General features: G+C 41.8%; 1 protein-coding gene across 6 annotated transcripts in view; it reads right to left on the bottom strand.

Annotated features, from left to right (window-relative positions):
- Nucleotides 1–17,884, bottom strand: part of B4GALT5 (beta-1,4-galactosyltransferase 5) — a 74,103-nt gene extending 56,219 nt beyond the window's left edge. For 2 of the 6 annotated variants that reach the window (XM_057703370.1, XM_057703368.1), the window contains exon 1: nucleotides 17,602–17,884. Coding sequence is in view for 3 of the 6 variants with exons in the window: in XM_057703368.1 (XP_057559351.1) it covers nucleotides 17,602–17,716 (115 nt within the window). In the remaining 3 variants the exon portion in view is untranslated. Of the gene's footprint in view, nucleotides 1–1,892; nucleotides 2,007–4,474; nucleotides 4,515–9,952; nucleotides 9,976–17,601 lie in introns of those variants that run through there. The other 4 variants (XM_057703367.1, XM_057703372.1, XM_057703373.1 and 1 more) reach the window with 4 other exon arrangements.
- Nucleotides 17,885–22,341: the final 4,457 nt, after the last annotated feature.

Genomic DNA, 22,341 nt, shown 5'->3' with positions numbered 1-22,341 from the left:
AGTATAAAATGTACCTAGAATACCTTGTTATTCCAGAAAGTAAGGAAGTGTTCAAGAATGAGAAGGACCTGGTGGCGCAGTGGTTAAGAATCCGCCTGCCAATGCAGGGGACAAGGGTTCAATTCCTGGGCCGGAAGATCCCACATGTCGCGAAGCAACTAAGTCCATGGGCCACAACTACTGAGCCTGTGAGTCACAAGTACTAAAGTCCACATGCCTAGAGCCCGTGCTCCACAACAAGAGAAGCCACTGCAATGAGAAACCGGCGCACCACAAGGAAGAGCAGCCCCTGCTCGCCGCAACTAGAGAAAGCCCACCCTCAGCAACGAAGACCCAACGCAGCCAATAAATAAGTAACCAAACCAAAAAAAAAAAAAAAAAAAAGGACAAAAAGACAGAGGCCAGGGCAAAGGGGTTCCCATTGGCCTAATCAGGACAACTGAGCATGAACATAAATAACGACAGTAAACAGATTAAAACCACAAGGCCATGTTGATAATGATAATTTTCTTAAAATAAAAAGCACAGGTATAAATAAATACATTGAAAAGTCTGATAAAGAACAAGATATTTATATAGTTTTAAAGTATCTCCCCATAAAATACATACTGATTACAAAAGGGAAAAGAGTCACTTTATGGTGGAAACTGGGCAGATACCTCTTCAGTCAAGTGACCAGAGCAAACATCATCAGCAAATCACAACCCTGTGTCACCTGACACAGGGAGAACGTAACACCACTCCTGTGATTTTGCTGCCAAAGATGCACAACCTGAATCTAACTATAAGGAAACATCAGACAAACCCAAAGTAAGACCTGGTGTACCCCCCTCAAAAAAAAAAAAAAAAAACCCCAAAGTAAGGGACATGCTACAAAAGAGCTGGCCTGTCATCCTCAAAAAGGTCAAGGTCATGAAATTCAAGGAGAGACCGAGGAACTTTTCCAGATTTTCCTGAAGGAGATTAAAGAAACATTACAAAACACAATGGGCAATTCTGAACTGGATCCTTTTGACATAAAGGGCATTACTGGGGCAATTGGCAAAACGTGAATAGGGGTCAGAGGATTCGATGGCCATAAAGGTAAAGTATCAATATTAACATTAATGGTTATATTGTCCTTGGCTGGAAAATCCTTCTTTGCCGAAAAACACTCTAATATTTGGGGGTGAGGGGGCATAATGTCATAAATGGTTCAAGAAAAAGTCACTGTATTACATGTGCAACTTTTCTGTAAGCTTTAGATTTCAAAACTTATTTTTAATCTTTTTTTTAAGTTTCACATATTGATACAAATTATATTTTGTCTTAGTCAGTTCCATTACAACACTTATTTTGAAAGTACACATTTGTTCCAACACAACTGACATATTTGGGAACAATCTGAGCATAACTGGAATTTTGCGTTTGTTTATGTGCAATTTCGCCCACGAGTGACACCTAGAAAACAACTGGCTGAACACCTATGCACACACCTCAAACATCTACCAGTGACCTCAGTTTACCGAGTGAATATCCCACACACATGTGGATGTTACAACAGCCAGTACTATTTCAGCACAACGCTCCTTCCTCCACTTCACAATAACTCACAATCTGCAATCCTTCTGATGCCCATTTCCACAAGCAAACTTCGGGTCTTTTTCAAAATAAAGTGCCCTACTTATGGTGTTTCTTAACCACTTAACATGTGTAACACTGTACTGGTTTCATTAGGTTCCTTTTTTTTTCTTTTTTAAATATGACACTAATTTAGTTTTTAAGTGTGTGTGCCTTACCCCATTTTCCCCATAAGCTCTACGGTTTTTATTCAACAATTTTGTATAGCATAGTGATTTTCAGAAACACTTAAGTCATGTTATAGCAGAACTAACTGCATTTAATATAATTACCTTTACAGAAAAGAATAAATTGCGTGACGTCAATGGCATCCCCCTTCTGTACATATAGGTATGGGGATCTCCCAGGTGGGATCTTCCAAAGGGCAAAAGCAAGCCCAGGTCCACCTAGAGAAGGCCACACAAATTAACTTTACATATTTAATTCCTTTAACTACAGATTTAGAGGGCAAGCTATGTCACACAGCTACACTCGAAAAGCAAATAATGGCAGTAATGTGTATGCTTATAATATGGCCAGGGCAGTCCAACCTACCCGCTTTGGTTTCTGCTCAACTGATCTGATTCGTCTTTGAACCGTTTCTTAATCAGTCAAAGTTTAGTTACTCTTGACAAATTGGAGAAAAAAATATCAGACTGGAGAAAAATAATCACTAAGTACAAATAAGTTTCTGAGAAAGACTTTATTTCTACTTTGTAGAATCCAATCAAAGAAGGAGACAGATCAAATATTAAACTTTCACATTAGATTAGCCACACTTATAACATTTAATAAAATTTAAGGTTCTCCCATTTGACTTTGTTGACAGTATTTAAGAATAAGATTAAACTGACTTGACACCACAAGGGCTAGAATGTCCCATCAAGTTCTCCACATATTGGTAAAGAAAGCAAGTATGTTTTCTTTAGAGCTTTCATTTCAAGAGTTGCTTGCCGGAAATAATCTTATATCAAGACACTATGTTTAGTTATAGTGAAGGAAACAGAACTAACCAGGAAAAGATGTTACAGCAAAGAGATTGTACAAGATTATTCTAACACAAACACTCACAGCATTTAAATTGCTGCCACCCTTATAACGTCAATTCTCTCAGCCTAGCAATTCCTAAGGTACAAGGTTTTCAAATATCTGTGTGCATATATAGAGACAAGAAGGAAACAACAAAATGAAAATACTTGTGATAAAAAGGTGATTCTGAATAAATTACTGTGATTTCCTTTATCATCCTTAAAGTTGATTTAACAGTTTAAAAATATTGCTCAATAGAACAAGGGTGGTAACGTTTGTTAGGTCCTAACCAAATATGATTCATTCTGGAATGCTTCTGATGACACAGCTTACATAAATAATCTACTGGTAGGTCTGTTCAAAATTCACAATAAAGAGCATCAGTTTTTCACACATACTCTACAACCTGAAACTACAGTTTCAATCTATGCAGACTGCTTTACTTTTTTAATTATAGAATTAATAAATTAATATAACAATACTAAAATTGAATTGGTGGTATTGTTCATTTGTGGCTACTGGGCATGTTACTAAACACAGAGCACAAAATCTGTGCCAACACAAGTCCTAAAAGAGGTATTTCTGCCATTCTTTCCTCTGCAAGCTTGGCACTTGGCTTTGGTCAAAGCTGATGTAAACAGCTACGGAACTCAGCAATATATTCTCAGAAAAACAGGCCAAGAGAACCAAAAGAACACAGGTGGAACACACTCGAGCAGTAATCGTCTGCTCCCGGGGCACCTCCGAGACTTCAGCATCCTCAGCCAGAGCACCTGCTCCTCAAGCCCAGGAGTGCCTTTGAGATACCACCACAGCACAGAGAGGTTTATCCTTGGCAAACATCTGACCCTTGTTCTTCCATCTCTAAACTTCGAGGGTTCAAATGAAGCATGGGGTAATAATAGAAAAAAATAAATACTCTGGAAACTTTGCTGTAAGCAACTCTCTACTGTGTACCAGTTCATCCGAGTGTCCCTTCCCCTCTCTATTCCGGTTGAGCACTGATTAAGGAACTGTGAAAGGGCAAGGGGACATTTACCTGTTGAGCATCTAACTGGTACTAAGCCATGCAAACATCTGTACTCTCTTCTTTAATCCTCACGATAAGCCTATGTTTATATACTTTTGGTCTTCCCTTTTTACATATTAAGAAACACTCATTCAGGAAATTGGATCAGCGAAACATCTGAACAAAAATGAAATCCCATTATCCAAAGGTTTTAAAAATACAGGTTATTAATTAGCCTAAGCTTGTACTTCTGTTTTGTTGGGGGAAGGGGAGCTGTCTTCGGGCCCTTTCACATTTATATTTTTCACAAATATAAAGGTCACATCAAAAATTACCTTTGTTCATGGGAGTTCATTATACTAGTCACTCTACTTTTGTGTATGTTTGAAATTTTCTATAATAAAATAAAACCATTAAGGGAAAAAATTATCTTTAATGTAAAGCCAACCCCAAGAGTAGCTCTTACCTAAATTAATTTCCTGTAGTGCCAAATGAAATTCAAAAAAATACAAATCTTCTAATTCACACAAATCTTAAGATTTCTGAATACTTAGAAGCAGAATGAAAAAGCCAAGCATGCCAAATCAATAACGAAACAGAAAAATCAAGCCAATAGCAAAACCAAACATTTCACTTCCTCCCACTCACATTCTCACACACGCACACACACAATATGAAGGATTCCAGTTGTCCCTTCCAGACAAAGCAACTGATGTGTGCCAGCCTAGCACGAGTCAGCTCCAAAATAACCCTCAGTAACAGAGGCAAGGTTATGTCCACCTTCTATCCAATAGCATGGAGCACAAGAGACTAGCTCTTTACGAATAACAGACTTACTTTCCATACCATCCATATGGACTTCCAATTTCAGAAAGTGTCTCTTCCTCATCGCTCCTTGGAAGAAGTAAAATATAAAATAATTTCTCATTTCCTAGGCAAAAACTACCTCTCAAATTAAAGACTGGCAAGCATATTCAAGACATTAAGGTATGGCTGTTATAAATTTGAAAACACCAAAACCATTAACCTAAATACTTTTCTAATTAAAAATTAGAAACAATGTTCCCAATAACATACAAGAATTACTGTATCTACTTCTTCCTAAATCAGGACTGTTTTCCTGTTTATCAATTTTTATTTTTTATGTTTTACTTTTTGGCCGTGCAGCGAGGCTTGCAGGATCTTAGTTCTCGGACTCAGACCCATAGCAGTGAAAGCGCCAAGTCCTAACCACTGAACCACCAGGGAATTCCCTGTTTATCAATTTTTTCATCTAGATTTCAAGTTGAGGAAGAAAACAAACCATTAATATATTCGTGATCTGCAGTTTCAAAGCATTATCATACACATACTGTGTAAGATACAAAGCACTTAAAAGGGTTAAAATCCATGTTGAATCTTAAATGGGTAAAACTTTAAAATTCTACTTCTCATCTGCCCGCAAACCAGGCCCCCACAAAACCAAACATCTGATTGAATTGGGCATAATTAATCTGAGGCTGAGCTAGGAATCATACTTTCAATTACAATTAACATTTTTACAAATCCATTGTGTTTTTATTTGATCCTTTTTAGTTCCTTACCTTGAACTCTTAATAGTTAGCATAGCAACCTTCAACATACTCAAATGAGCGGGGAATTGACTAGTTGTAATTTCAGGACCTCAAATCTGTCCACCTCCACTTTACTGCACTGATGTAACAAATAAATATTTATTGAGCACCTACAGTGTGCCAAATCAGCATTCTCGTAAGGATACAACAGTGAATGCGAAAGATGAGGTCCATGCATTTGCCACTGAATTAGAGGCCTAAGGATGGGCAGGAATATTTGAGTAAGGAAAGAGCCCAGGCTATACTGGAAACTAGGTGGGAAGCCCCATGTGGCAGGGGGGAGAGAAGTGGCATAATTGAAGCTGGAGAGGAAGGTAAGAGCCCAGATAACAAAAATTCTTATGAGCTACAATAAGGAGTCTGAACTTTATCCTAAAAGCAATGAAAGCCACCGAAGGGTAGGAGGCAGATTGACCCCGTTTGACAAATGCTCTCTGAGCACCTTCTCTCTCTCTTGGGCACTGAGAAAGCGCCAGACCTCTATTCTAAGACTGACGCTTTTCCAGGTGGAAGGGAAGAGGCCTCAGCACATAAATGCATCCTTCCTCCACTGGTCTAGAGAGCATCTTGTTACCAAAGAGCCTCAGGTCACTGCTTACCACCATTGCCATGAGTCTGTTCAGGACATAAAGAGCAGAAACACTCCATGTAAATATAAACATCACCAAGAACAGGTACAAGCAATGGGCCCAGTGGGATAAGAAATTTCACTAAATACCTCTTCAAGGATTTCTTTAAAATTTTTTTGCTGTCTTAAAATATATTCACTATTATTCCTGGCAATTAAGAAATGTTAACATCAACTGAACTGACCCTCAAACACATTATCCGGGAATATAAAATCACTCAAAATTCTGAAATTTTTTACTAAAAGTAAGCCATGCTCCGTTGCTGAACACTTCAGAAGTGACAGAGCAATGATGTCTGCATCATTCATCACTGTATCCCCAAACCTAGCACACTGTGAGGGTTTAACACAGAGAGATTAAGTTAGCTCTAAGAAAACAGACAAATCAGGAAAATGCAAAGCGAAGTTTGTAAATTTTTTTTTATCACAGGCCCCAAAACACAAAAATTTTCTAAGTACCGACCCGTCTTTAATCACTACCATTATCACTCACGTTTAGATATGTACATTTGAAACTCAGCTGATACCAGGAAAAAAAAATAAAAATAAAAATGCCAAATTTTACCATGTCACAGTTGCAGAAGCCCAGCAGGTTTTACACGTTAGACTTTTCTATTTCCTCATTCTTTAACATTCTCTTCATTTTCTGATAATGTTATAAAGGAAACAGGAAAAAAAAATCCTGTGCTCACATCACATGCCTCCTAGTCAGCCAGGTACCATCCTAGCAGCCTGGTTCTCATTATCACCTGCCAACCTGTGCCTGTGCAGTGGCTGGGGAGGCATGGGGAAGCAGAGTGCTCTGGTGAATAAAGAATTGTCAATATTCAAAGAATCAGAAGGAAAAAAAAAATACTAAACACCAAACTCAAAGTCATGCATCTGGGTCTACATTCTAAGCATCATCACTTATTAAATAGCAAAACATAAAAGGTGCTGGTTAACGGAGACTTGAGGCCAACAAATGCCAAGTGATACTTACTTTTCCCTATCTTCAAAATCGTCCTATACTTTCATTTCTGTATGGAAAAAAAGTGAGCCCAGTGTTTCATGGACTATGTTCATCAATCTATAACATTTTCTAAATTTCTCTTCTGTATCATATGTTTAATCAGTAAATGGTATTGTCCCCAGTACCAAAAATTTGGTGTCCCAACATCCGGCCCTGTTTTACATGGACTTTCAGAGAACTGCAATTAGAAACTGAGAACATTTAAATTTAAGTTACATTTCGGTCCTACTGAACAAAATAATCAACAAACAAGACATCGATAAGATATGGATTCCCCGCCCCCCTTCATCAGAAGAGTCAAAGGACTCTTCAAACAGTTGACATATTTAATGGAATCTGCACAGCATGTCAAGTTTGGCAAAAAAGAGTAACCATTTTAAAGACCAAGAATCAGAAATCAAGAAATCAGCATCAAACTTAAACAAGTAAGAGAAAGATAAACCAAAAAACCTTGCCTCCTGCTTTCTGAAAAATCAGCTCAATAATAGCTTATGTAAGATATGCCTATCAGTAACTTACGGAAACATTCCACAGGCAGAAAAAGGAAATGGGTACAATGTAGGGAGCAAAAATTAAGTCATAAAATTTACCAAGTAGTATATTTTTTTAAAGTACAAACAAGTAAAATAGACAGCCAGTGGGAAGTTGCTGTATAACAAAGGGAGTTCAACTCAAGGATGGATGATGCCTTAGAGGACTGGGACGGGGAGGGTGGGGGGTAGTCGAGGGAGGGAGGGAATACGGGGATATGTGTATAAAAACAGATGACTGAAGTTGGTGTACCCCCCCCCAAAAAAATAATAAATAAATAAATAAAAAGAAAAAAAAAGAAAAAAGAAAAAAATAAAACCTAAAAAAAAAAAAGTACAAACAAAAGAAAAATATAAATAAACCTTACTAAAGTTAAAAGCTTTTGTGATACTACCAACTGTAAAATAGTCAGTGGGAAGTTGTTGTATAACAAAGGGAGTCCAACTCGAGGATGGTAGATGCCTAAGAGGACTGGGGCAGGGAGGGTGGGGGGGACTCGAGGGGGGGGCGTCAAGGAAGGGAGGGAATACGGGGATATGTGTATAAAAACAGTTGATTGAACCTGGTGTACCCCCCAAAAAAAAAAATAAAATAAAATAAAACTAAAAAAAAAAGCTTTTGTGCATCAAAGGACACTACCAAGAGAGTAAAAAGGCAACCCACAGGATGGGAGAAAATACTTGCAAATCATATACCTGGTAATGGCTTAATATTCAAAAAACATAAAGATCTCTTAATAGCAGACAATCCAGTTTAAAAAGGGCAAAAGAACCAGAGCAGACATATCTCTAAACAAGATACACAAACAGCCAATAAACACATGAAAAGATGCTCGACCGCCTTAGTTATTAAGGAAATGCAAAACAAAACCACAATGAGCTACCATTTCACACCTATGAGGATGCCTACACTTAAAAAAGAAAAATTACACACTCAAAATAAGTATTGGCTGCAAGGATGCGAAGAAATTGGAACCCTCATATACTGCTGATGGGAATGTAAAACGGTGCAGCCACTGTGGAAAGTCTGGCAGTTCCTCAAAAAATTAAAAAGAATTACCATATGACCCAGCAATTCCACTCCCTGGTAAATACCCAAAGAATTGAAAGCAGGGACTCAAACGGATAATGTAGGCCAACATTCACAGCAGCACTATTTACAACAGCCCAAAGATGGAAGCAACTCAAGTCTTCATCAACAGATGAGAAAACAAAATGCAGTACATACATGATGGAATGCTATTCATCCGTAAAAAGAATACAGTTCTGACACATGCTGTGACGTGAATGAACCTTGGAAACATTCTGCTAAGTGAAATTGGGCAGACACAAAAGGACAAATGTTGTATGATTCCACTTATATGAGGTACCTGGAGCCGTCAAACTCACAGAGAGGATGGAAAGTAGATCAGCAGTTGGGAGTGGGGGCAGTGGATGCGGAATCATTGCTTAATGGGAAGAGACTTTCTGTTTGGGGCAACAGAAATTTTTGGAAATAGTGGTGATGGTTGCATAACATTGTGAACGTAATTACTGCCACTGAATTGCACATTTAAATTACCAAAATACATGGCAAACTTCATGCTGTAAATATTCTACCACAAAGAATAGCAAGGGGGGAAAAAAGACAAAGTAGTTTTGAGCAAAATGAATTCAAAATCGCTTCAAAATCAGGATTAACAGAAGAAGCAATCCTTCCCCCAGATTAAATGCAATCCAACAACAAAGAGGCTAGCTTGACCAGGCAACAGTTTCTCCATTCATTTCAATAAATATTTACGTGCGTATAATGTGCTAGGCACAAGGACATGACAACCCAGAGAACTTCCCTATCACTTCTCTATAGCTTATTATGACGATATGGATGAGTTTTTCTTTAAAAGTTAAACGATTAAATGGTTTTATTTAAAATATGAAGATTTATAATAAGTACATCAAGAATCCTAAAGTCAGTCTCTGGTCCATCTGGTTTAACTTCCCTATGTTGGCAATTTTTTCATTTTTCTGCAATGGAATAAAGGATTTTTTATTTTTTTTGAAACTATACAAACATGACAACAACACAGCATTTAGGAAAATACTATTTTCTGACCTTCAAAACCCAATCAGAAAATACATACATCACAATCATGAGTATAATTTAGGCTTAGTGCCTAAAAGCACAACTACTCAAAATGGGGTAACTAGCAGTTCTATGAGTAAAAAAAATACTCCTGTTTTTCCATTTTTCCAAGTGTACACTCGTTCAACACATGGGAATTAAGCAAAAGTTTAAATGTCTATTAATCATACGTTTAGGACCACTTGGAGGGTGAAAAAAGTTCCCTCTTTATTGATACTTAAATGTTTTACAGCTCTTTAATAAAAATAAACAGCTGTGCTCACTAGCATACCTCTGATTTAAGTTTTAAAACACAACACTGAGCTTTCCTACGATCTACACTTCCCTGTACGTGACACTCCACAACATTTTTCATCATCTAATTATGCCACTAATAAGCCTCAGAGAATTGTTCATAATTGATGAGGTACCTCAGAAACAATGCCCATCTTTCCTTCTAGTCACTGCACAGGACCTGGGTATCTCTGTAACCTGGGAAGGAGGCGGAACAATACTTATAGTCTAATAATTACTCAAACTAACAAAAGGGGTGGGGGGAGGGAATCTGAGAAGAGACAGCACTTTAAATTATTCAGTGTGATTCCCAGGCTTGGGAAAAACACTGGATTCATGGGAGCAGCAGGAGGTATGAATGCCCTTCCATATAAGCCACAATATTAAAAAGAATTACTGGGTCAAAATGTAATATTCATTTTTCATTTAACATCCAATTACCTAGAGGATTGAAGATGGGGCAGGAGCTAATGAGTCCAGGGCTCTATTTTATGCTTAAAAGCAAAAGTGTGAAGCTAGAGGAAAAGACTGATTTAGCAGATTAAAACTAAAAGGATCACCCCAGGGGACAAGGGGGGAGGGAGGGGTGTGGAAGAAAGAGGAAAAAAGAAAAAAAGAAAAAAAAAGTCTTTAACATCCCAAAGATATTTCCATAAAATTCTTTTTGTTTCTTTTTCTTTTGACCAAGACAACAACACAAATTTCTTTTTTTTTTTTTTTTCTCTTTCTTTGTCACAATGATTTCAAAGATAGACTTCAGTACAGACATTCTAAACCTTACTTTTAGGGCAAATGTCCCCAGACAATAGCACTGCCCAGTCTGAATTTCTCCATTCACCCTACAGAGTGAAACTGTGAAGTCTGATGGTTACACACCAACACTTCACCACAGAACCCATGGCTCAGTATTTCACTAAAAGTGCGAAACTAAATGAACGGAGATCCAAATTTTTTTAACGGGGTGTCTTTACTTGACAGAACTCATTATTCTTTCTTCTTCAAAGTTCAATTCACACTTGCTCAGAATCATGGAACTTCAGATCTGAGAGGGACCCTGGAATCCATACTTCAGTCCACTGCTTCAGTTCACGGATGAGAAAACTGAAGTAATGGTTCCACCTAGTTATTGGTAAAGTCGGACTGGAGGCAGATCCTCCTCTCCGTTTACGACTAGCATTAGGCCAACAGGATGTCTCCTATGGTTATAAACAATAATCATAAACATATGGAGCTTTGTGTCAAGCCCTGTGCCAAGCCCTCTTACATGCATATTCCACTCAATTCTCACAACCACCCTGAGAAAGATGGTATCCTCCACTGGGAAGAAAAGAAAATTGAGAATAGTTTGCCCACTCAGTCAGAGCTGAGAGAAACCCAGGGCTGGCTGATTTCTAAGTTAATGTTCACTCCTATCCTTACAACCCTTACCCCTACAGGGTCCTACATGGCCCGACCCCTACCATCCTTCTAAACTCATTTCCTGCAACTTCCCATCACTTACAAAAATCCAGTCAACCGTCCCTCAACAGCATTGCTGCCTCAGGGCCTTTACATATGTTTGCCGCCCCCCTCATCACCCCAATCCCCAGACCAGTCAAATATCACCTCATTAATGACGCTTTCCCTAACCGCTCAATTTCAAATAAACCCTCAGTCACTCCTGCCACTATCTGAAATTATCTCGTATATTAGCTGTCTCTCCCTCAGAAGAATGAAAGCACCAGGATGGCAGAAACGTTCCACCTTACTCATTTCTAGACTGCCTAATACCCAAAAAAGTATCTGACAAGAGGAGGCACTCAAAAAAAACTACTTATTGAATAAAGGAATGAGTGCCTGTGTCTGAACCTCCCACCTCATCAAGGGCCAGTATCATACAATTCAGCAATTGATTACATACTATCTTCTATTTTCTCTAGTTATTTCTCATGGTTAATCTTGTCTTTTCAACCATAGGGTATGTGCTTCAGGGATATTTAAATTTATTTATTTATTTATTTATTTACTTACTTATGGGGTATTTTATAATTCTCAACTTTGGGCAAGTTAATGACTCAACCTGGGCTTATATAATCATGTGTAAAATGAAAGAAGCAATCGAAAGTCTAGAATTCAAATATTTCCCAGAGCTGGTAACATGATAGGAAGACGCTCAAATACTGGATCATTATCAACCCACAGATCTTAAATTCCTTTAATTTTCTCACAACTTTCTACAAAAATACACCCAGTGTGCAAAGGAAGGCATGCCTTTATTTAGCTAGTATTAGAGACTAAAGAATAACTGCCCTTTTACTAATAGTACACACAGGCCTGCCTCTTCTCACAAGTCCTTCAACTTCTTTTAAGCCAACACCCAATCAGTTTGCTTCTGATTAACCTTTATCTTGACCAATGTTAACCACTAATTTTCTCTAGTTTTTTTTTTTCTTTTTGGGCAGGGGCAGGGTGGGGAGGCGCTGCGCTGGGTCTTCATTGCAGTACAGGGCTTCTCTCTAGTTGTAGCTTAGTTGCCCTGCAGCATGTGGGATCTCAGTTCCCCAGCCAGGGATCAAACCCGCATCCTCTGCATTGGAAGGCAGATTCTTAACCACTGGACCACCAGGGAAGTCCCCTTCTCTAGTTCTTTGACAGGCCTTTGCAGCATCACATTGCCTACTTCTTGCTTACTAAAGTTATGTTTGCTTTATATAGTTGGATGTGCACAACATATCTTCCGTGACCTAAAAAGCTGCAAAATTAGGGAAGCAAGTAAGTCAGTAGCACTTTGGCTTCTAGGCTTTGGATTTCTACTCTCTTGAAGAGCTCTAAAGAGTCAAGGCAACACAAGAAGACCCTCCTTCCTGGCACGATGTTATATGCTGCTCCCAGTGGCGTGTCAAGCTCAGTCGGGGTCAGGCGAAATGTCCGGGTTGGAGCAGAACTATCTACTGGCTAGAGTATTGATGTCCTGGAACACCAACTGATACTGTCTGAACGGCTGCTTCCAAAGACTGTCCAAGACTAGCATATTTTCACTGTTCGTGAGACTTCAACTCCAAACCCAAGACTTTGTTTCCGACATAGCAAACTTCTGCAGAAAGGACATAAAACATCATCAAAATCCTGGTCAAAAGTGGTGCTGTTCAGTTTTATAACTTCAATCTGTTCTCCAAATACGGTTTCCTTCTAAGAAGACTGACACAATGCAATCAATACTCAAAGGAAACACAGGAGTGAATGAGTCCGCACAGGCACACATGGGGAGAAGGAGGTCCTTTAACAGGATGAGGTTTTTTAATTTTCTAAAATAAAATAACCCACATTATTCACAATACATATTTCACTCCAGAAAAGCTCAGAAACTAAGTGCACTGACGCATTTAGAGGACACTTTCATGTGAGGAACAACAACAAAAAGGCTATTTTCAAACTACACTTCACAAGGGGGGAGTCTGAAATTTTCCTGGGGTTATTAGAAAAAGTTGCATTTGATTATATAAAACATGTTTCTTATCTAAAATCTTAGGTCCAAAGTTTGTATAGTATGTGACTGAATTATCAACTTTCTGCCCATAAAAGCTTCTCACTAAAAGTTTGGCTAAGATGCATTCTGGTTTTTCAAACAGTTTTGTTTTTTGGCCAAGTATAAGATCAGAGAATCAAGTGACTTCCTCAAGGTCATCTGGTCAAATCAGGTGGGACTAGAATTACTGATTCCTGCCTTCCAAAAGCCAGCCATGACTCAAACTTTTCTTGGAACTAAGCAGGCCAAAAGGGAAAAGTCACTCCCCATTTCCTTTCCTCAATAATCAAAAGACAAAAGAAAATTAGTTTCAATAGTGGAACTTCAATAAAACCTCATCAGTATACAGACTCTTGCTTCTAACCATGCACAGGCATCTCTCTCAAAATCTGTAACTAAACAATTTGCAAAGGTCAGTAACCTCTATACAATCTTCCCATGTGACAGCACCATAAAGTTAGTAAGATCTTAAAAATCAGCCCTTCAAATATACATCCGTAAATAGTTCTCTTATCTTTTAAAAGACCTGGTCAGACTGGAATATGGAGGTACTCCAAGGTCTTAGATCCTTTTTTTTAAGTTAAAGGATCATAAATAAGTTCAAAGTTCTCTTCAAAGCCCTAAAAGGAACAGGGATATTTCAACAGTGCAGGTAAAACAAGTGATGAAATAAATGATTATCACTCAGGCTGTGGAGGGCAGGGGGCTGCAGAGAAGAAGCACGTATGCCTTTTTCTAACCATATTCCCTTCCTCTTCCTTTTTCAAATCTACCACCTCCCTTGCACTTTCTGCCCCATCCTTTTCATTTCTACTTTTACACTGCTCATATAAAACACTACTTTTGATTTAGTAACAAAAACATAATGGCCAAAGAAGCCACATTTTTAAATTACTTAACTGGATTGGCAGGGGGTTATTAAAGTAGCTAAGAGCACTCTGTATTTGTTACAAACACATTACAGTCATATTTAGTAATATTCCTCGCATCCAATTTTCTAAGTCAAATGGTACCACTATCCCCGTTTCAGATGATCCTCAAGTCCAGGAAAATTTCCCTTTGCTTTTAGACTATGGGTCACTAATTAATAAGAGCTGGCATTAGATCTCAAAACTACCAACAACAGTTAGACTGAAACTGTAGCTGGGCTATATTCCACATAAGCAACTCTGAAACATTTATAACTAACATGGTTTTTCTCATACCTCAGATTCAAGTCTACCTATTTCCGAATATAGCTGTAATGCACTCTTGGACTGATTATTTCTCTTTAGCCCTAGAGCACAGGCAACAGGGTATACAAAGCAAATCAAGGACTGGAAAAAAAAAATCAAACCTGGAAGGAAATACAAATCTGACACTTCTCATTATGCCAGGAACCAGAACTGTCATTACTTGTAAATGTATTAGGTTGAGCTATATCAGACTGCCGATATACAACTGGTTTTGACCTGCAAAAATGGGAATTTCATGTGATTCAACCTAATATTATTTTCTAAGCTCATTTTAATAACTGTCTCAAATAAGGCCTTCATAATCCTAAGCATATAAAACCCTCTATTTCTCTAGATTGCCTTAACCTTTTGAAAAGATTTGCCACCCTCTGTCCAAAGTTGATTATTTAAAAAATTAGGTTCGTTAACAGGAAAGCCAAGATAAAGAAAACCACCAAACTGCTCAACGGGTACCCATGCTTGTGAGACCCCTAAAACCATTCCACATCCTTCCACCACTCCCCTTTCCAACTAACAGAATTTGAATCCTAAGCAGACCTGCCCTTTAGAAGACTTACATTTAAGGAGAAATCAGTGAATATTTAAGTGCTTTGCATCTTCTTCAGCTATCAGTGATGTAGGAATCTAAGAGTGGTAGAAGCCCACTGCTTTACACTAGGGTTCCACTGACCTAAAAATCTACCATTGACGAAATTGAATTAAGCTGATAAGTTCCATTTCTGTTTTAGAATCTGGCTTCCAATCTTTCTAATCAAGGGGGTGATTACCATCCCAGTGGGATATATTTTTCCATTTAGACATAGCTGACTTATGCACCCACACCAGAAAAAACCAGTCACTTTCACAAAAGGGGTTATGGCTCCAAGACTGCCTCCGGGTTCAAATCCATCATGTCACACCCATTTCTATTAGAGTCTAATACCCAATATGCTAATGAACACTTTTCTCAATTAATTCCAATAATTACTCACCTATTCTTACTCTGCCCAAACTCCTATCTCCACATCCAATCCATCAGGCCACATACAGTACCTTCCCATAGGGATGCTTTTCCTAAGACACTTCATAAACTGTTAAGGAAATCTGATGTTACCTGTTCTATCTTCCTAGATCTAGTTTGTAGTACAAATCATCAATATTAACCATCAAAAGAAACACACTCTTAAAAAAAAACAAATCAGGAGAGAATCTCCTGCTCTATCTGGAAATTTCTCTATTCAGCTAGTTCAGTGCTGACAGGTCAACAGAGAACAGCACTAACCACTACTACAATCCTAAAGGGTATTTCCCTAGAGTTAAACCATTAACCCTTCTAACATTCAAATGAGCCAGACTTTTGACACCAGAATTTACTCTCCCTGCCCCAAACCCTAATCATTTTTCACCTTAAACTGAGGTTTTCTCCAGGGCCTCATGGTGATGCCAAGTCAGGCAAATATTGAGTTGGCCCAAAAGTTCCTTCGGTTCTTCTGAAGGATGTTAGGATTAGATGTTACAGAAAAAACCCAAAGGAACTTTTTGGCCAATCCAGTATATACCTTAAACCCTCCATCAACTCTCTTCTTTGTTGAAGGCTACATATAACAGCTTTTTTTTTTTTAACTCTCTAAGTATCAGGTACAGTAAGTGCTTTAAAAGGGAATTTATCTACTTCCGCCCTTAAAACCCTATGAGCCTAAGATGAGTGCCCCCATTTTACAGAAGAGAAAAGCTGAGGCTCAGTATCTTGCTCAAGGTCACAAAGGGCAGGGATTAGAATCCGAGTCTGACCTCCATGTCCTCTGACCTTAACCTTCATGCTGTTATTTCCTTCTAATTTCTTTCTTCACATCCCAAATTTCTACTCTGTGGTCTTAGACAGACTATGCTTGGGCAGGGTTCAGTTTCTCCAGGGCCATCTTTCTTTTAAAGGACGTGCCTTTGAGAAGAATAAGCACCCATTCCGTCTTTTCTCCATGCTCCTGCTTCCCACCTGCACCATTTCCCCAAGGCCCTTGTCATATCTCCTCCTCTAGGGCCAATTTAAATGCCGTCGTCCCCGCCCCAAAGCAGGCATCATAGGATACTGAAGCGCTACCTTCTATCCTCAAGGCTAGGAGAGGGCAGAAGTGAAAGAAAGGTAAGAAATGAAGAGCCCACACAGCACCCCCTTCCCCAAGTCTTCAATCAGGAAGAAACTGTGGCTGAGGACCTGAGGGAGGTGGTGAGGATTCGGGGAAGCGTAGATTAGGGAGCGGAGATGACAAGGGTGTGCCCTTGGGGGTAGGCGGGGCAAGGGGAGGGGATGGAGGAGGCGTGGGAGACTCAGGGGCTAGTGGATTGAATGGGGGTAGACCTCCATGGGGAGTGGGGGCTGCCACCTTGCTAGGAAAGGGATCTGGCCACTAGGAAGAAGGGAATGTGTGTGTTAGGAAGGAAGACCTGGAGGTGGATGTAACAACGGAAAGTGGAGGCAAGAATGGGTAGGAGGAAGAGCAGGAAACGGTAGAATCTCCAGGGAGGGGAGAGGAGGAGGATGGATGGGAACCAGGAAGGTGGGACGCCTGGAGACCCCGGCACAGGAGCTCCGCGAGGAGGAGCGGGCGGGCCGCGGAATGCCGGGAACCGGGGCTGGAGCAGACCCCGGGGGAGGAGGAGCGGGAGTTCTCGAGCCGAGGAGCGGGAAGTGGAGGTTCCAGGGAGGCCAGGGAAAGAAAGGGGGGCGTCCCAGCACGATGAGGGGGTGTGGGGGGGGCACCATTGGATTCGCGAGGCGATGGGGTTAAAGGAGGGCAGAGGATAGGCAGGAGGCTGGCGGGAGGAGGGTGGTTCCGGAGCCCATCGGGGTGCAGAGGGCGGGAAGGTCCCGGCGCCCCCCGAGGGCCAGGCGTGGGGTCTCCCGAAGGCCGGTCCGGAGTCCCCGCAGTCTTCTGAGGGCCAGGCTCGGGGTCCCCTTCCAGCCGCGTGTCTTCCGAAAGCCGGGGTCCCCTCGGGGCGGGGCGGGGGTTCCCAGGGTCGCCTCGAGGCCAGGGCAGCGCCCCCCCGGGGTCGCGGGCCCCCTTCCTACCTATGCCGGGCGCCACATAGACGAAGTAGAGCAGCGAGGACGAGAGCGAGAAGAAGAAGAGCGCGGCGAGCAGCGAGCGGCGCGGCAGCCGCAGCAGCCCCCGGCGGACGCGCATGCTGCAGCCGGGCGGCCGCTCGAGGGCCAGGCCGGGCCTGCTCCCGCCGCTCCCTGTCCGCCGCCGCCTGGGCCGCCGCCGCCGCCGCCGCCGCCTGGGCCTCGGCCACCACCTCCCGGGCCTTGCCGGCCGCCGCTCGCCGCCGCCTCGCCGCTCCCAGCCGCCGGCCGCCGCGGGCCGGGCCACATGAAGCGGGCGGGGGCCTCAGCGGCCCCGGGAGAGAGCTCTGCGGCGGGGGCGGGCCGGGCCGGGCCGCGGGGGCGGGCCGGGGGCGGGGCCAGCGCCGCCGGGCACCGTCGCAAAACACCCGCGCGTGCGCGCGCGCTCACAGCCTGATTCCCCTGTCCGGCCCCCGGGGCGGTGCGGCGGCCCGCAGGGAACGTCGCCAAATGGCGACAGCCCCTCTACCGACGCGGCCGCCGCCCTGGCTTTTGGGGAGCGTCGCTCAATTGCCGTAGGTTTGCTTTTGGACGCCCCCAACCTGGGAGCCGAGGGACCGTCTGCAATGTCTGACGCGGTTGGGCACCGACTGCAATGGAAGAGCGGGGACTGTACGCATGGGGGCTCAGCATACACCATTCATTCATTCATTCATTCATTCATTCAGTTCACCATTTATTGAAAGCCAGACATATGCCAGACACCGTTCTTGACTCTGGGATGATACATAGAACAAAACAGACAAAATCTCTGTCTTTTTGAACCTGACACAAATGGGAGGAGAAAAAGAAACAAATCAATTCGTAATGTCAGGTACTGATAAGTGATATGAACACAATAAAACAGGAGAATATGTTTGAGGCAGACTAATGTGTTCTGGGAAGGCCTCACTGAGGGGTGATGTAAAAGGATGAACAGCTGATGCAAAGGTCCTGAGGTTAAAAAGCCTAATCTGACCCCAGGTTACCTCAACGCTAGCATGAATAAAATCCAGTGGGACAGGGAGAGTGACAGGGATGAGGCTGTAGCTCTGGGCAGGTTCCACACCCCAAAGGCTCCTAAGGAGCTTAATGATAACACTTACCAAAGTGAAGACTAGCCCTTGAGAGACACTGGGCTTTACCTACCTCAGTAAATCACCCCAACAGCCCTAAGATGTGTGCTCTTATTACTCCTATTGTACAAATGAGGAAACCAAGGCTCCTAGACGGAGAAGCAATCCACCCAAGCCTTGCAGTAAGGGCTTAAATCAAAAAATGACCTGTATCCCAAGGCACCCTTGATGACTAGGTTGTAAGGGCCTCAGCATTCCATCTGGACCCTAATTCTCATCCTGAAGATAAATTCGTGTCCTGCTTGGTAGGACAGTGTGGGCCACACCCAAAACAATGCTTTAAGGTCAGCCCCAGGCCTGAAGACCTCTAAGGACAGTAGGCAGTAACTAGAGACTCATGGTGAGGGCCAGCAGAGCCTGCCTCCACCTCAAGACGTTGCCCACTGAACTGGGGAGGCAAGTGTCCCCTTGGAAAGCCAGAGCAGTCAGGAGAAGAAAGGACTTTGTAGGGATTCTCTGAGAACCAACAATAACCCTGCTCATATTCCGGAAGTGCTTTATACTTTTAACAGGGTTTCTTTGACTCTTTAAATGAGGGCTCTAGGGACTTCCTAGGTGGCGCAGTGGTTAAGAATCCACCTGCCAGTGCAGGGGACACGGGCTCCATCCCACATGACGTGGAGCAACTAAGCCCGTGAACCACAACTATTGAGCCCATGTGCCGCAACTACTGAAGCCCCCCCGCACCTAGAGCCCGTGCTCCCCAACAAGAGAGAAGCCTCCGCAGTGAGGAGCCCGAGCACTGCAATGAAGAGTAGCCCCTGCTCGCCACAACCAGAGAAAGCCGGTGTGCAGCAAAGAAGACCCAATGCAGCCAATAAATAAATAAATAAAATAAACATTAAATGAGGGCTCTAGAGCTAGACTGTCCTGGTTCCTTGACTCGTCTCTTCCATTCTTAGCTGAGTGACCTTAGGCAAGTTACTTAACCTCTCTGCCTCTCAGTAAAATGGCAAGTATTATTAGTAATGACTGCATCAGGTTGTTGTGAGAATTTGAGTAATGCATGCACACAGGCTCTCAGCCGACCAACACCCCTGGGAAATGGGATGGGCGAGAAGAGGCTTCAACAACAAAAAAGAAAAGAAAAGAATTCTGACTCAGACAGATGTGAGTTCAAATCTTAGCTTGGGCTCAACTGGCTGTGTGACCTTAGACAAGTCACTTCACCCTCTGAGCTTCTATTCATTACCTGCGCAATGGGCCCAGTGTTGCCCACCCCATGGAAATGTGATGCATAAGCAGTGAGCTAGCAGAGGTGAGGCCTTAGACTAGAAGTCTCAAACTAGCTGGAATAATCTGACCTGCCACTACTTTTGTTTGAGCCATACAATGCTCCCCTACCCCCCGTCAACTCTGTCTTTAAAAAATGTTTTCAAACATTCAGAAAAGTTCAAAGACAAGTACAAGGAGCTCCTGTACACTGTCCACCTGGATTGTTGTTTTTCCAGATTTTTTTTTATTTTTATACAAGTTTTAGGTGTTACTTTCCATTTACAGTTGTTACAAAATCTTGGCTCTGTTCCCCGTGTTGTACACTACATCCTTGAGCCTATCTTACATCCAATAGTTTGTACCTCCCATTCCCTCATCCTTATATTGCCTTCCCTTATTTTTTCAGATTTATCTATCTATATTCATATGTACAGTTTTTTTCTGAATTATATAAGTTAGTTGCTGCCTTATTGGTACTTCATGCTTCAATACTTCCGCAGAAATCCTAAGAAAAAGTACATTCTCCTACATAAGCACAGTAATATTATCACCTAAGAAAATGAACAATCACACCACAATGACCTGTAATATTCAGTCCATTCCGCAATTTACCCTTTGGCTTAAAGAATGTCTTTTATAGCTTTTTTTTTCTTTTTTAACAGTATCAAATCAGGGTTTACACATTGCGTTTGAAATTATTTCCATGGTATCTGTTTATCTACCACAGTCCCTCTATCTTTTTTTTCTCATCATCCCTCTCCCAATATTTTATTTAAAACACATTTTTTTTAGTTAATTAATTAATTTATTTGTTGGCTGTGTTGGGTCTTTGCTACTGCACATGGGCTTTCTCTAGTTGCGTCGAGCGGGGGCTCCTCTCCATTGTGGTGCGCAGGCTTCTAATTGCCGTGGCTTCTCCTGTTGCAGAGCACAGGCTCTAGACACTCGAGCTTCAGTAGTTGCAGCACCTGGGCTCGAGAGTTGTGGCTCATGGGCTTAGTTGCTCTGCAGCATGTGGGATCTTCCTGAGCAAGGATCGAACCCATGTCCCCTGCATTTGCAGGCGGATTCTTAACCACTGCACCACCTAGGAAGCCCCCTAAAACACTTTTAAACCTATTGGGAAGTTGAAAGAATGGTACCGTGAACACCCACACACCACCATGCAATGTTTTGTTTAATTGAACTGGTGCTGGGTCAGTTGGATTTCCATATGGGAAAAAAAAAGAAAAAAAAAAAGGCTCATCACTCCTACCTCACACTATCCACAAAATCAATTCAAGATGGATAGTAAATCTAAATATGAACAATAAAACAAACCAAAAAAAAAGCTTTTAGACAAAAGCATAGAAGAATATCTCCCTGTCCTTGGGGTAGGCAAGGATTCATCAAACACCAACCAAAAAGGAAGATTTTGATAAGTTGGGCTACATTAAAATAAGAATTTCTCTTCATCCAAAGACACCTTTAAGGGAAAGCATATGCTGGACAGAAGAAGAAATAGACATATGTAGCTGATAAAGAATTCATATCCAGAATATTGTTTAAAACACACATATGCACATGATAAGGAAACAGAAAGACTTGAATAGGCATTTATAGAAGAAGATATGCAAATGGCCAATAAGCACCTATAAAGGTGCTTGTGTTCACTTGTCTTCGGAAAAATGCAAATTAAAACCATGCCTCGATACCATCTGTAAGCTGCTGGTTCAGCAAAAGACAGGGAACGCCTAGGGCTGAGCTGGAAGAAGTCCACCTTGAATGGCAGAGTGGAAAATTTTGACTCTGCCAAGGAGACAGAGTGCTCTGGAAGCTGAGGAAAGGGGTGCCTCTTGCCTTTATGAACGAGACCAAGGTGGTCCCTAACCGGCCTTGCATGCATCTTTTGGAAACGCTCGCTCCATCTTTCCACATGTGTAAATGACACTCACAGGACTGACTTCCTCAGAGTGCTGCGAGGTGGAAAGATCTCAGGGACTTGTGTACTGCTAACCATGCTGGGACAGGGAAAAAAGGGGGTCCGGCCCCTCTGGTTGATCCAAAATGGGCTCCAATTAGGAAGGGGATGGTAGGGATCTAGCTGACTCAGAACAACAAATCTCCTCCACAGTTGGACTCCCTTACCGTCCACCTCTAGCCTAGCCTAGGTAGGCAAGGAATTCCCCTGTTTCCTGTGAAAAGAGACAGGGAGGCCCTCCCACAACTGGACTATATATACTGATGACCAATCTCCACTCAAGTCCATCTGAAATAACGAGGCATTGATGGGTTATTTTTTTAAATGGAAGGGGGAAAAGGAGATGTTAAATTCTTTCCTCCACACTCCCTTTCTTCTCCAAGTTAGGTTTCCAAC

The sequence above is a fragment of the Hippopotamus amphibius genome, chromosome 12, assembly GCF_030028045.1.
Source record: "Hippopotamus amphibius kiboko isolate mHipAmp2 chromosome 12, mHipAmp2.hap2, whole genome shotgun sequence".
In the NCBI taxonomy this organism is placed as follows: domain Eukaryota; kingdom Metazoa; phylum Chordata; class Mammalia; order Artiodactyla; family Hippopotamidae; genus Hippopotamus; species Hippopotamus amphibius.
Note: the sequence above shows the minus strand (reverse complement) of the source record. Positions and strands in the feature narration are given on the sequence as shown.